Here is a 14,577-nt window from a genome sequence, read left to right as displayed (position 1 = left end):
AAATTATTAGGTTATAGAAGTTGATGACAGTTGTGACAAAAAATTTTGTGAGAATAATTGGACAAAAAGTGTTGTGAGGTTAATGATGAAGTTGAGTTTGATCAAATTTTGAATGAAACAACAAGGTTGAAGACAAAGTGGTTCGAGCAAATCCGGAAGCCAAAAAGATTGAAGATTAATTGTACAAGATTTTTTTTTATTAGCTTTAGCGCATATATGGGACAGTGATAATCAATATAATCTCTTGACCAAAAAAAGATAATCAATATAATCTAAACTACTTTTTGGATCCGGATCCTCTCATAACCTCTTTAATCTCCAAATCTAACTAATCTTTCAATTATAAAATGACAAATATCCATTATAAGATCCTATAGTCTATAATAATTTAGAAGGATTATAACTTTTTTTTTTCTAAATTAAGAAACGTGAATTTTACAATTTGGCTTGGCTGGCCATAGTTTCAACTATTGGCTGCCATACTTTTTCTTTTCCTAGTAAGCTCTCTTTTCCTATTTCTCATATATATTTGCAAAGCTCTCTCTCTGTAAGTTTTGCAATATCATTATTGTTTGTCACGTATATGAAGAATACCTAAATTGCAAAATCGTCCACAACCCATAAAGCTTGCGATATCATTAATTTTGGCAATATCGAGGGGCTGGAGAAAACTAACAGGAAAATTTGAAGAATAAATATAATAAAGTTCAACAAGCAATCGCCATGGCTGTAGATCTCTGTCATTGCATGGACAAAGATGGAGAAGAGTGGGGAAGAGATTTCAAGGGGGCAAATTATTTTTCCTTCACATTTTTGTTGAATAAAATGGGAAAGGGTATTATTTTAACAAAGACGTTTACAAATTAGAAAGATTCAAATGAAAAAATAAAACACTTAAAATTATTTCAGCCATAGGATTTGTTATAAAACACTTGTCATTTTATAATTAAAAGATTAGTTAGATTAGAAGATTAGGGAGCTAAGGAGAGGATCCAACTCTTTGATTTTTGGGCCTAATTAATCTATTTGATTTAAAATATGTTTGATTAGCTATTAAATGTAATAAAAATGTATTACACTTTGTTAACATATAAGTATCTTTATTTTGAATTAAACTAATGGTATAGGAGTACGTATTCTTGGATTTTAGAAAAATAAATTCATTTTGTAAAAGTTATCGTATTTGGGTTTTTGTTCAATTACCTCAATTTATTATTATGAATATTGATTACCTAATATTTATCATTGAGAGCAAACCATCATGTAGGCGTTGGCACCAGAGATAATGAGGTAATTGGACAAAAACCCAAATACGATCGTTGATTTTTTTTTAATTAGATGCAAGTGTCACAAATTTTTGGAAATTAATAAAAACATTGAAATTCAAAATTATGAGTAATAAATGCCTAAATTTAGGGATTTCTAATTTATTTCCATTATTTATAGCAAGGGGCAAAATGGACATACAAAAATAAAAAATGGGTTAAAATCCAAAGACAAAAATCGTTGGGTTAAATCCAATATTGTATTGCCAAATGAGCTTATATCCAAAGCTCTCTAATAAATTAATTACCAATTACATGTTATACGAAACCAACTTAAAATAGAATGTAATTATTAGGAAAATCATAATTAAAGATTGTTTAATATAAGGAATTAATTGACACATGCCGCATTAAAACTAGCAATTTGTCAACTAAAGGACAAAATGAGCATTCAAAATAAATAAATAAATACAGCAAAAATAGAAATCCAATGTGTCAAGATAAAATAAGACCTAATTTGATAACCCAAAAACGGTGGGTTTAATCCAAAATTAACGATTGTTTTGGGTTTTTGCCCAATTACCTCTTAATTAAATTGGACAATATATTTAATTACTTTTGCATATAATAGTTTGTTACATGAGAATACTTCTTATTTTCTCCTAAGTTGGTTACAATCATAAGCAGATTAATATTTTTTATTTTATTTGGGGAGGGTGAATCTAATTTCGAACCTCTTCAAATATTAGGAATATAAATACTATTAAACTAATAGTTAGTTAGAAAACTTGACAACCTTGTGGAGAAATTATTCTTTATAATCGTATCAGAGCCATGTTTACTCTACCCTATAAGTATAAATTCGTCGTCCACCTATATTATTAGTATATATGAAAAATGCTTTTTTACAAATCACTCACCTGAATTATATCCCGATTTGCAAGTCACCACTTAAATTAAAAATTGAATCAATTTGCCACCTGAATTAAAAAAATTTGCAATGTTACGCCTCCGTCCAATTCCGTCAATATATATGTTAAAAATAAGGGTATATTGGTCTTTTCAAGTAAATTTTAAGGGATATTTTGGTCTTTTTGAATCCCATGAGATATGTTTAAGAGTGATACTATTCATACCCTAAAATATTCTTTCCATAAAATTTTTTCAAAAAAAAAAAAATATAGCAACTCCCTCCCTCCAGCCCCGACCCACCCCACCTCCCTCCGCCGGCGACTTCCCCCTCCCCCGGCGGCGACCCTTCTCTCCCATGTGCCCTATCTCTCTTTTTCTCTTTCTCTCTCTGGTTCCCTTATAGTCCCCCCACCTTGAAGAAGAAGCGATCATTCCAAATGGGGTTCTCACTGTCGATCTTGTCGATTTGGGTTCGGAGCTTGTTGTCGGAGTCGACCCAGGCGGCGGCATAGGTGCGCATGCGGCGCAAGGTAGCATGTGACGACTTGAGGCCTTGAGCGAAGGTGAGGTTGATCTCCAGCAAGTGCGTGGTCTCTCCTTCCCTTTCTCTCCTCATCGTCAACATTCTTCTCAAGTGAGATTGAAATGGACGGCTTGAATTCGGTGGGGTGGGTCGGGGTGGCGTTGGTGGGTAGGGAGTGGGGAGTGGCTGGGTTGCTGAGCTCCTAGCCTTTTTTTTTTTTTTTTTTTCATTTTTTGTTTAATTATTAATTATTTATATATTTAATAATAAAAAACTAATCTAAAATTGACGGACTTGGACAAAGGTGGTAGGCAAATTTTTTTTTTTTTAATTTAAGTAACATATTGATTCAATTTTTAATTTAGGTAGTAACTTGTAAATTGGGGTACAACACGTGTGGTGATTTATAAAAAAACATATGAAAAATCACTTCGTCTCTTTCTTTTTCGCTGACAATATAAGACGGTTAAGCTTAAACAATACCAAGAGGTCATTGCTTACATTTAAAGAAGACGGATCAGATAAAATAAAAGATTTTAAAAAAGAAGACGCTTTTGAGTCTCCATAGTCCATACGCCCTAAACATTTCTCTGCTCTACTCAGCTCTTCACTCTCATCCTCGAACCCGCTTGCTCTCTCTCTCTCTCTCTCTCTCTCTCTCTCTGCTGCATAGTGGTTCTTTTAGGCTGATGAACTCGTACCGTTTGCTCGTCCATTCGTTACGTCGTCTTCCTTATATCGTTTGCTGAATCCTCAAGGAGGCGTCGGTTCGAGGATTTAGGTACGGAAGCTTTGAGCATTTTGAGATTTTAGTGTTTCATACTGTGAAGTAAAGCAGCGTTAACTATTGTTTTTAAATTTCTGTTCTCATTCCCAAAATTGTTGCATAAAAATTCATAGAAATGAAATTTTTACAGAAGGGTTGAGTGACATTGGGTGACCTAAGGCTATAATGGGTTCTGCTTTGATTCTTTAGAAACCCTTTTAATGGGGTCTGAATTAGATGCCTCAAGGGCTATGTAGAAACTGATTTTTCATTAAAATGTTAAGAATTATGGCTTCATATCATTAAGTGAGAATTGGATTCTGCTCTTGCTGCCAATTGACATAATTTCCTTACTGAAATTATCTTAACCCTATCCAAATGACCTGCACTTTTGAGGAATCAAGGCTTGTCAAATTTAATAGTGCAAACTTTAGGACTCATTGGTTGTGTATTTCATTTTTACTGAACTATTCAAAGATGGTCTAAGCTGTGGAAAACCTATTGAATATTTGACTTAAGTCTTTCCAGACCCAGCAGATCGTGTCCTATTCGCCTAAGTTTTGTAACATTGAACTTTTATGTTTACTACAGTACATTCCTACAATTCTCTTGACCAATTTGAATTTCTGCATATTTCATTTATTAGTTTTTCATACTCTGATTATTAATTGAGCAAATTTGTATCTAAAATAGTGTGTGAAATTTTCTATAAAATGTACCATTTGTCCTCAAAGTTTCACATGTTTTGGTTGAAAGCTTGATTTGTTATAAATTTGAGAAACATCTTATTGTTAATTCTTTACTACCTGTTTAGAAAATGTCCGACTTTGAGCTGTAGATCTGATTATTTTCATTGAAACCTAGAAAAGATGTTAATGTCTCTGAGATTTGTATTTTCCCTGTTTGTTAGCTAAACTACATGGAAAATGAGTAGGTATTTGATTTGAAATGGTTGTTGAGCTGTAAACAAAGAATTATTAGAAACGTTTGACTATACTTGAATAAATTATGCGCACTTTTTCATACCAAATAACTTGCCGTGTATTGAGCTGATTAGAAGATGGGCCTTGTACGCGAGCTCAAATACAAGTAATGAGTAAACATATGCATGTATATCTTTAGATGATTTATATTGATGCTGTAGTGAAGACAGATGTGGAATTAGCAGTCATACATTATGGTATTGCTACCATGGTTTAGGTCATATTTTTGATTCATTTGATCCTATGTATAGCATAGTTTGACAGTTTGACACCTTTTTTGGTGAGAGTTGGGGCTACAATGGCTCAAACCAAAAAAAGCTACACTATGCCTCGCTGTCTCCAGGCCCCAATATGGTCCTCCATGATAAAAGGCCCAACACTAGACAGAGGACAACTAAAACTAGCAAATCCCAACTCAAGAGAAAGGCCCAAGCTAGCCATCCTGTCAGAAACCATGTTCCTTCCCTATATATGACAGTTTGACACCTTCAATTAGTGGAAAAAATGCAAATATACAGTTAATGTGTTACTAGCCAAAAGAGGGGGGCAATGCTCACCATAAATAAGAAGTTGGTGTGTGTAAAGTTTTAAATTGAAGCGAAGATATGAATTCACTCTGCAGAGTAGTCATTTATTGCATTGCTCTCTCCTATTTTCTGTTGCAAATTGTTGTGAACTAAAAAACAGATCTTTCCCTCTTCTGTCCATAACAAGATCACATTGCATAGGCATAGGCATATGCACTAGTCTATAGCTGGAATAGGTATGATAATACAAATCAAAGTCAAGAAATTTCCCTTCATATTCATAATAGTCTCGCTGGAACATGTTGTAAACCACTCAAGTAGACTATTTAAGATCTTGACTGTGATATACTGCTGATATATCTATTATTTGTAAACCACTAAAATAGACTATTTAATGAATTTGATATCTCCATTATTTGTAAACCGCACAAGTAGACCATATAAAATCATGAATTTGATATCCCCATGATTTGGTTATGCGAACTTTTTGATTGTATGACTTATAGATCTGTAAGTGAATGCACCATAGTTTGTTTGATTTGTGGGGATTATTGGATTGATTCAGAATGGATAAATCGTGGATGTTTGCGGATAGAATATCTAAAGAATACAATGATGGAGTTGAAAGTTTTCTGAAGTTTGGATTACTCCATGTGAGCAATCCTAATTCCATACGCTGTCCATGCCAAAAATGTAGGAATTTGAAAAATCATACCGCTAGGGAGATAAGAGAGCATCTGTATTTCAATGGCGTTGATCAAAGTTATCACACTTGGATTTGGCATGGAGAAGAACTTCCTAGAGAGCCCTCAACTAGAAGAAATGTACAGTTTCAAAGATGTAATTCAGAATCAGAAGAAGATGAGGTGGGTCCATCAGAAGTGGGCCCAAGTACCAGAAAAAGGTAAGCTTGTTTCTTCACCATTCTTATATAATAAGCATTTTGGTTTCAATCCTTTTTTTAGGTTCCATCTGTTCGACTTTCTATTAAGTAGTCATCTTAAAACAATCCTGATCATGTTTTAGTATGCATTGTATAGTGCATGTCTAATCCTAGTGATCGATGTTTGTCTAGTTTGATATCTGCATTATTTGGTAATGCAAACTTTTTGGTTTTATGAACAATAGACCATATGTGTATGTGTCATATTTTTTGTGACTAGTGGGCTTTATTGGATTGATCCAGAATGGATAAATCTTGGATGTTTGCGGATAGAAGATCAAAAGAATACGATGAGGGAGTTGAAGATTTTCTGAAGTTTGGATTATTGCATGCAAGTTATCCTAATTTCATACGCTGTCCTTGCCGGAAATGTGGGAATTTAAAACATCATACTGTTAGGGAGATAAGAGAGCATCTGTATTTCAATGGTGTTGATCAAAGTTATCACACTTGGATTTGGCATGGAGAACTTTCTACAGGGTCCTCAAAAAGTAGGAATGTACAATTTGAAAGATGTAGTTCAAAATCAAAAGAACACGAGGTAGGTCCATCAGACGTGGACCCAAGTACCAGAAAAAGGTAATCTTGTCTCTTTCACCATTTTATATATGCATAATAAGCATTTGGTCCCAATCCTTGTTTAGGTTCGATCTGTTTGATTAATTATTCTGCAGTCAACATACAACAATCCTGTTCACGTTTTTGGTATACATCGTACACTGCATCTCTAATCCTAGCGATCCATGTTCTTCTAATTTGAGATCTTCATTATTTGGTTTCTTCTCAATTATTGTCTTCATTTTGGGTATGCAAACTTTTTGTTTTTGCATAACCAATAGATCTTTCAGTGTACGTGTTGTAGTGTGTGATTAGTTGGGATTGTTGGATTGTTTCAGAATGGATAAATCTTGGATGTTTGCCGATAGAAGATCAAAAGAATACGATGAGGGAGTTGAAGATTTTCTGAAGTTTGGATTATTGCATGCGAGTAATCCTAATTACATACGCTGCCCATGCCGAAAATGTGGGAATTTAAAACTTCATAATGTTAGGGATATAAGAGAGCATCTGTATTTCAATGGTGTTGATCAAAGTTATCGCACTTGGATTTGGCATGGAGAAGAACTTCCTAGAGGATCCTCAACAAGTACGAACGTACAATCTGAAAGCTGTACTTCAAAACCAGAAGAAGATGAGGCAGAACCAGAAGAAGATGAGGTGGAACCAGAAGAAGTCGAGGCGGAACCAGAAGAAGTTGAGGCAGAACCAGAAGAAGATGAGGCAGAACCAGAAGAAGTTGAGGCGGAACCAGAAGAAGTTGAGGCAGAACCAAATGAAGACGAGACAGGACCGGAAGAAGATGTGGTAGGTCCATCAGTTGAGGCAGAACCAGAAGAAGATGAGGTAGACTCATCAGAAGTTGAGACAGAACCAGATGAAGAGGAGACAGGACCAGAAGAAGATGAGGTAGGTCCATCAGAAGTGGACCCAAGTACCAGAAAAAGGAAAGGCAGAAGTCCAACTAACCTGTGTCAGGGGTTCTCAACAAGTACGAATGTACAATCTGAAAGATGTAATTCAGAACCAGAAGAAGATGAGGTAGGTCCATCAGAAGTTGACCCAAGTACCAAAAAAAGGAAAGGTAGAGGTCCAACTCACCTGCGTCAGCTTGTGTCAAATAAGAGAAAGGGAGCAAAACTGGTTGTTGAGTTTAACAGTAAAGGACAACCATTTGGCAAGGTGGCAACACAATTTTCTAGCTACCTTGGAGTATTGGGACGTAAGATGGTTCCAATTTCGTATGCTACCTGGAAGAAAGTGCCATTAAAACTAAAAGACAAGATATGGTCTAAAATACAGGTATGTATGCTTTGTGTACATGAGTGAGTCTAAGAAATTAATTTTAAATTTCCTTTGTTGAATTTGTTGTGTGGATTTTGTAGATGTTATACGAGGTAGAGGGTGTGTATAAGACTCGTGTTCTGTCTTCAATTGCAAAAAGGTGGAGAACATTCAAGAATGCTCTCACCACCAAATTTATACTTCCATTCAAACATCAACCGGAGTTCCTTAAGCATCCCCCTTCCATGTATGATTTCATTAAGCAAACACATTGGGAAATTTTTGTGAGTGCTCGGATGACCGGAAAATGGATGGTATGAACCACATGTTTGATTATTTTATTACAAAGTATTAAAATTATAGTTTATGTGGTGTTTTGCTTATTTTCATTGTCTCAATTATATAGAGACTTAGTCAACTCCAAAAAGAGAGGCGGGCAAAGAATATATATAACCACTGTCTCTCTAGAAAGGGCTATGCTGGATTGGAGGTGGAACTAGTAAGTGTTGGTGAGATGTCATTGTATTTTACTAATAACTTGTTATTTTTTATTGTCTAACTTTATTGTATTTATGTTAATAGCAACATTCTTCTGGAACTGGCGAAGGAATTGATCGCTCTGTCCTATGGAAAGCGGGACGAGTGAATAAAAAAGGAGAATATGCCAATGATGCCATTAGAGAACGGGCTGAAAAAATAGTAAGTGGTTTCGCTTTAGTGTGTTTAGATTACCTGTTAAGGTTGCTAGGAGGAGGAGAAATTTAAGTGATAGGGAATTTGTTGAATTTTTTGACTTAACCTGACTTTCCATCCTTCACTTCCTGATAGAAGAGTTTGGGTTGGGCAGCGATCTGGGTCTTTCTCTTTGAAATCCTTCTTTATTTTCTTGCTAGATGACCCGAAGCTTCTTCTCTTCGGTTCTTTGAAGTTCATTTGGAAGTTGGGGGTGCCTACCAAAGTTCAATTACTAGCTTGTTGGTGGTTCATGGAGAAACCAATACCTGTGATATGCTTCAAAAGAGTTGGCCCTACACTTCACTTTCTTCTCATTGGCTTGACTCTTAAATACTGTGGGTGATTCTTCTGACCATCTCTTCTTGCATTGGTTTGGGTAGTTCTGACAAGCTGCTCCTCTATTCTGGATGGATTTTTTTTTTGGGAATGGGAGTTAAGAAGAAGGCTCTATCCCTGTGGTGTTTGTGCTGTCTTGGCCTCTTTTTGAGTGGTGTGGTGTGAAAAGAATAGAAGAATCTTTAATAGTAGGGAGGAAGAGCTGAGTTCACTGTGGGATAGAGTTAAATTCCTTGCTTCCCTTTGGGCCTTTCTGTCTAAATGTGTTAAGGATGTTCCTTTTAGCTTGATTTATCTGGATTGGTCTGGTATTTTGAACTAAGTTGCTGTTGAGTTTAGTTTTGTCTTGGTTTTGGGGGGGTTTGTTTGGTTTCTATTTGATGCATTCCTTATGGACTTCTTGTCTATCCTGCTTTGTATTTTCTTGTCTCTTAAATAAAATTTGTTGTTTCTTAAAAAAAAATGATTGTGTTTTACAACTTTTGCAGGATGAGTTAATGAAGCAAGTTGAGGAAGGGGAGCTATCCATCGTTGGAAGCCAAGATGTTCTTTCCTTGGCTTTGGAGACTCCTGAACATCCAGGTCGAGTTAGGGGTGTAGGACATTTTGTCACACCAACCTCTTACTTTGGACTGGCTAAACATCGTTCCTCGACAGACGAGATGAAGTTAATGAAGGAGAAAGTAGATTCTTTGAACGAGACTGTGGAGAAACTAGTAGCAGAAGTGAGGAGTATGAAAGATCTTAGACAAACTGGTCAAGGTATCTCTCATTCTGAGAAGGTCAACTGCAACCCAGACTCAAGGGATTACATGGAAAAGGATAGGCCAGGTGGATCTTCGCAGAAGGTATCCATATTGTTTAGTGTGATACAATTTTATTTATTGAAGGCATGTGGATAAGGTTTTTCTTGTTTTTTTTTTTTTTTTTTTCTGTTTTTCTTTTTTTTTGGCCATTGTCTTTTCTGTTCAATTTTGAGTATTTTGACCATTTACTTTTGCATGAAAGATAATGCATGTTGGTCTTGGGCACCATTGATAATGTGCCCATGGCGTGATGTTTCAGAGAAATCCCAATGCGGTAGACAGTAGAGCATTGAGTTTTGTTGGCAACCAAAAATGTATGTGTGCCTGTTGTTGCCAATTCTAGTTCATTGCTAACTAGGTCTTGTTGGCCAATCCATTGGATCTTATGTGGCTTGGTCTAAACAATTTTCTCGATGGATGTGCTTTTTTTTTGTTTAATTTTTCCTCTACTTTTTTCTTTTCAAATATCTTGATGGCTGTTGAAGTATGTTTTTCTGTTATTTTATGTTCTTGAAATGATTAACACTAGTTGATTTTCGTTTGCTTTCAATATTAGGGTTCTTTAATAAAACCTCACAAGGTTTCAAGTAAGCAACTTTCTGAACAAGCATACAAACCGCCCACATCAGTAAAGTCTCTCCTTAGGTATGCAGAGACCCTTATGGGCGCAGATGGGACCATACAAATTCCATTGGAGTCTGGTGTAGTTGCCATGGAGTTGTCTTACATCTATCTAGCAAGGGACGATGTAATACAATTTTGTAAAATGAAAGAAATAACAGTGACAACAATACAAGCTTACATGAGGTATGCAAATATTTATCTCTAAGTAATCAATAACCATTATTTTAGTGTAGTAAAATAATAGTTATTTCTTTTTCCAATAAGAAATAATAATTATTTCATTTGAAATAGGATACTACAAGATGAGTTGGACAAGTCAAATCTAGTTCAAATGTATACATTTACCGATCCTTTTGCTCTCTCTGAAGGAAGTGGGCTTAAAAGCAAGAGAGCTCGTGCACTTGCAGAGAGAATGGAAGTTGTTAGACCTGGCCAGTTTATGCTTTTCCCATATAATGCTTTGTGAGTTATTTGTTTGATTGGATTACATGTTTAGGCTTTAGTATTGTAATATATTAAGCATTATTTACTTCTATATGTAGGGGGCACTGGATGTTAGTGGTCGTGGATCCACATAATAACGTTGTCTACTTCTTGGATCCAACTGAACACAATCCCTGTCAAGACTTGAAGAATCTTATACTAATGTAAATATATTGTTTTCTTTTTTTACATATATAAGTAGTATTTGTCAATCTAACAATTTCGACTAATATGTGTTTCACTTCTATTGAAGTGCTTATAAGATATGGGCTGCTCATTTGGGGAAGAAGGTTCGAAATGGCCTAACTTGGAGAAAGGTCAAGGTAAGCAATTATTTTTAGCATTTTTAATTGCAGAGTATAATTAGATATGGTATTAACCCATTGTTCTTTTGTTATGTAGTGTCCTAAACAATCCAGAAGTTTAGAATGTGGCTACTATACAATGAGATATATGAAGGACATTTTTGGTTCTCACGAACATGGTCCAATTACAAACGTGGTAAGACACTTAGTTCCTAAAATTGAACTAATTAACTTTTATTCCAATTCCAATATGGCAACTGAAAATTGTTTACGAACAAGAAACTTACCATTCCAAAAAATTGACTATGAACATTATTATGGTAGTAAGTGGTGCGTACATTGATTGTCTTATGTGCCATTTTTGTAGTTTGAAGAAAGAGATGCCTACACTGTGGCAGAGATTGATGAAATTAGATCGGAGTGGGCCCTCTTTGTTTGGCAGTTTTGTGAATAGTTCATGTATTGTTTGTTTTACTACATATATATTTTTGTTGTACTTCAACTTGTGTTTTTCCCACTACAATTACTTAACGAAATGAATTTTCATTTCAATTGTAAGAATGCATGTGCTACTGGTGGGATATATTGTCATAATGGAGCTAAGTGTCTCTCAGCTATTTTGCTTGGATGTGTATTTTAGTATTTATCACTGAATCCCAACCAAACATAGTGTATTTTAATTTTTCTTTTATTTTTTTAACATTTACCCCTTGAACTATAAAAGGGGTACGACTTCCAAATGCTTGATGTGATAGAAACTAACATCAAGTAAAACGGCTTCTTCTTTAGCCACCAAGAAGCTTTAAGTTGAGCTCTTCCTGTTGTTCATACCAGTTCACAGAGCTCAAGTCAAGTGGTACCTCACTGGTAGACTTTTCCCTCCCTACTCCGATTGCTAGTCATATGGTTGGCTCTCTTTTTGACTCTCATCATATTATAGGGACTACTCAATGTCAAAAAAAAAATTAAAAATTAAAAATTTCTAAAGATTTTGGTTTTATTTGCAACGGCTAGTTCACCTAAACTCCCATATATAGTTGTTTCAACGTTTGTTTTTCTTCACACCCATTATCTTTATACAAATCTTTGTCCAAATTAAGCTTTTGTTTCCAAATTTCTTAATGCTATCAAATTGGGTAATAATTTAAAAATATTTAAAAATAATAAAAATTAGTACCATTTTAAAGATCTAAAAATATAAACATGATATTCAACAATATTCTTATACGTTGAATTGGTTATACAACGTGGTGATATATCGGTTCTACCCAATAATTTTTCCTCTTCGAGATAACAACAAAGGTATAAAATTTCAAATTATTGGGTCCTTAATAAAAATATGGAGGTCAGAAACTCCTCTATTTTCACTCCTCCCCCACTGGAGGCTCTGGAGCAGTGGAGCATTCACAATTATTATTCCACCTGTCTCATATTCCAAAGGCCAAAGGGTCTACAAAACTTAAATCGAAGAAAAAATATTCCTTAACAATAACCTTATTTATTATATATTTTAATAATTTTCCTTTGCTCATTACTTTAGTTTTAAAAATATAGATTATTTAAACTCATATGCTCATGGACTTGATTGCTTTTGGACGGGGAGAAAGGGCAACTTAAATAACATCATGATTAATTAGCTTCTTTTTTTTTTTAAGAAAAAAATAACATAGAAAATTAAATATCTGTAACAGTTAATACTTTATATATGTTATATTTTAAATGACCCTTGAAGAAGTACTAAAAACCTTATGATACTTTTGGAGTAGAAGAATGGCCTCTTTTAAACACTAGATGCAAAATATACCAATTTATAAAACGTGAACTATAGAAGGTCTCCGGATAAATTTTGCAAATGCACTTTTAAACTAATTAAATTTAGAAAAAATAATAAATGACATTTAAATTGATAAAATATTTCAATATTACATAATGGTCGATGTAAATTTTCTTTTCTCATAAAAGTCAATGAGTTTTGAAATTATATCACACTTTAGTCACTAAGCTCAATCCACTTAATGATGTCATGTATTTTGGTGCATTAAAAAATACCAATTTGCCCATTTTTTTTTTTTTCATTACTAATGAGCGTAAATTATGATGTTGCCCTTGATTTAATTTAGGGTATAAAAATGAGATTTAGGGTATACAAATGGGGTGCATTGTATATAAATGAGTTAGGGTTTAGAATTAGGGGTTAGACAAAGTCCAAAACTCGAGAGCTAAACTCTAAGCCGTTTTGTTGTGTAACAGTCAAATACAAACCTAATACAAATCTAAATCTAAATAATATTGTATGTTTATTAATCTATTGTAATTTATTTATTTTCATTTTGGTCAATAGTGACTAAAACAAAATTATGAAAAAGTGTATTGATTAATATGTAATTGTGAAAAGTTTTATTGATTTATTTGAAATCGACCACATAAAAATAATGAAATTAAGTTAGATACTATCATGATTAATTAGTTTCTTTTTTTTTTTATTAAGGAAAAAAAGAACATAGAAAGTTAAATATTTATAACACTTAATAATTTTGTATATGTTATATTTTAAATGGCCCTTGAAGAATTACGGAAAACTTTATAATACCTTATGGAGTAGAAGAATGGCCTCTTTTAAACACTAGGTGCAAAATATACCTATTTTATAAAGAGTAAACTATAGAAGTTCTTCCTATAAATTTTGCAAATGCACTTTTAAACTAATTAACTACGAAAATTTAATGAAAGTTTTTGTTATAGTACTGGCAATAATAGTATTGATGCCCCCCTACGCTAGAAGCAGGGGGAGTGTTTGTGGTGGGAGAAGAATTGGGTTGGGCTCCACCTGTGGACTGTTTAGGATTGCCCATTTATCAGTTTTGGGCAGCCGAATATAAATTTTTTGTTGGGGACATTCTAGGTATATACCGTATATTTATATAGTTACTAGCAAATTAATAAAGAAAAAAGGAATGAGTGGTCCAATAACATTTGCTTTGGTTTTATTAATCTTCAACTTTATTAAAAGTATTCTAGAAATATTTGAATTTTCTTTTGCTAATTAATATTGAGGGAATTAACATTCGGTAAGTAGTTATATACATAGTTAACAATCATTTGGTCTAGTGAATGATATACAATTTCTATTTTGTGGGATAAGGTATATATTGAGTTCAAATTTTATGGAAGATAATTATTGACTAAAAAAAATAGACATAGTCAAAATATAAACGAGTAAGGAGCCATTTTTCACTTAATTAAGGTCCTATATAAAATAGTCAACTCCAGCAACATAATAAAACTATAATAGGTCCTATATATAATTTTCCTGTTTGATATCATTAACAAACTAATCTTAAAATTATGGAGTTTGAAAGTTATAAATTTCAACTTTAAATTCAACCAAAATAGGTGTTAATTCCCAAATTCTAAGAGAATAAGATTTCAATGAAAAAACACCACCCACCACTGCCATCACCACCACCATCCCATTACCACTACCACCACCACTATCACTACCTCCACACTCCAACACCGCCTCCACT

The 14,577-nt window shown here is 34.0% G+C and overlaps 1 protein-coding gene across 4 annotated transcripts; it reads left to right on the top strand.

Moving 5' to 3' along the window:
* Positions 1–3,268: 3,268 nt before the first annotated feature.
* LOC147277285 (uncharacterized) lies at positions 3,269–11,654 on the top strand. 4 transcript variants are annotated; one of them, XM_086254733.1, is made up of 14 exons: positions 3,274–3,481; positions 5,542–5,880; positions 6,163–6,498; positions 6,816–7,779; positions 7,863–8,075; positions 8,168–8,260; positions 8,344–8,460; positions 9,321–9,680; positions 10,195–10,445; positions 10,554–10,724; positions 10,805–10,909; positions 10,999–11,068; positions 11,148–11,246; positions 11,418–11,654. In XM_086254733.1, the coding sequence occupies exons 2-14, from the start codon at positions 5,543–5,545 to the stop codon at positions 11,502–11,504; spliced, it is 3,204 nt and encodes a 1,067-aa protein (XP_086110859.1). In that variant the 5' UTR covers positions 3,274–3,481; position 5,542; the 3' UTR covers positions 11,505–11,654. The 4 variants fall into 4 exon arrangements, 3 of the variants coding, with proteins under 3 accessions (XP_086110860.1, XP_086110859.1, XP_086110861.1); XM_086254735.1 differs by having other exon boundaries at positions 3,277–3,481; positions 5,674–5,880; XM_086254734.1 differs by lacking the exon at positions 10,554–10,724 and having other exon boundaries at positions 3,273–3,481.
* Positions 11,655–14,577: the final 2,923 nt, after the last annotated feature.

The sequence above is a fragment of the Dryas octopetala genome, chromosome 8, assembly GCF_963921425.1.
Source record: "Dryas octopetala chromosome 8, drDryOcto1.1, whole genome shotgun sequence".
Classification (NCBI taxonomy): Eukaryota; Viridiplantae; Streptophyta; class Magnoliopsida; order Rosales; family Rosaceae; genus Dryas; species Dryas octopetala.
The sequence above is the reverse complement of the archived record's forward strand: the minus strand, read 5'-3'. Positions and strand labels throughout refer to the sequence as shown.

Bases quoted from the DNA above. Each gene is read 5' to 3' on its own strand.
- LOC147277285 (XM_086254733.1), top strand. From the start codon at position 5,543: ATGGATAAATCGTGGATGTTTGCGGATAGAATATCTAAAGAATACAAT. The intron at 8,261-8,343 runs GTAAGTGTTGGT...TTATGTTAATAG, and splicing joins CTGGATTGGAGGTGGAACTA to CAACATTCTTCTGGAACTGG. The intron at 10,725-10,804 runs GTGAGTTATTTG...TTCTATATGTAG, and splicing joins CTTTTCCCATATAATGCTTT to GGGGCACTGGATGTTAGTGG.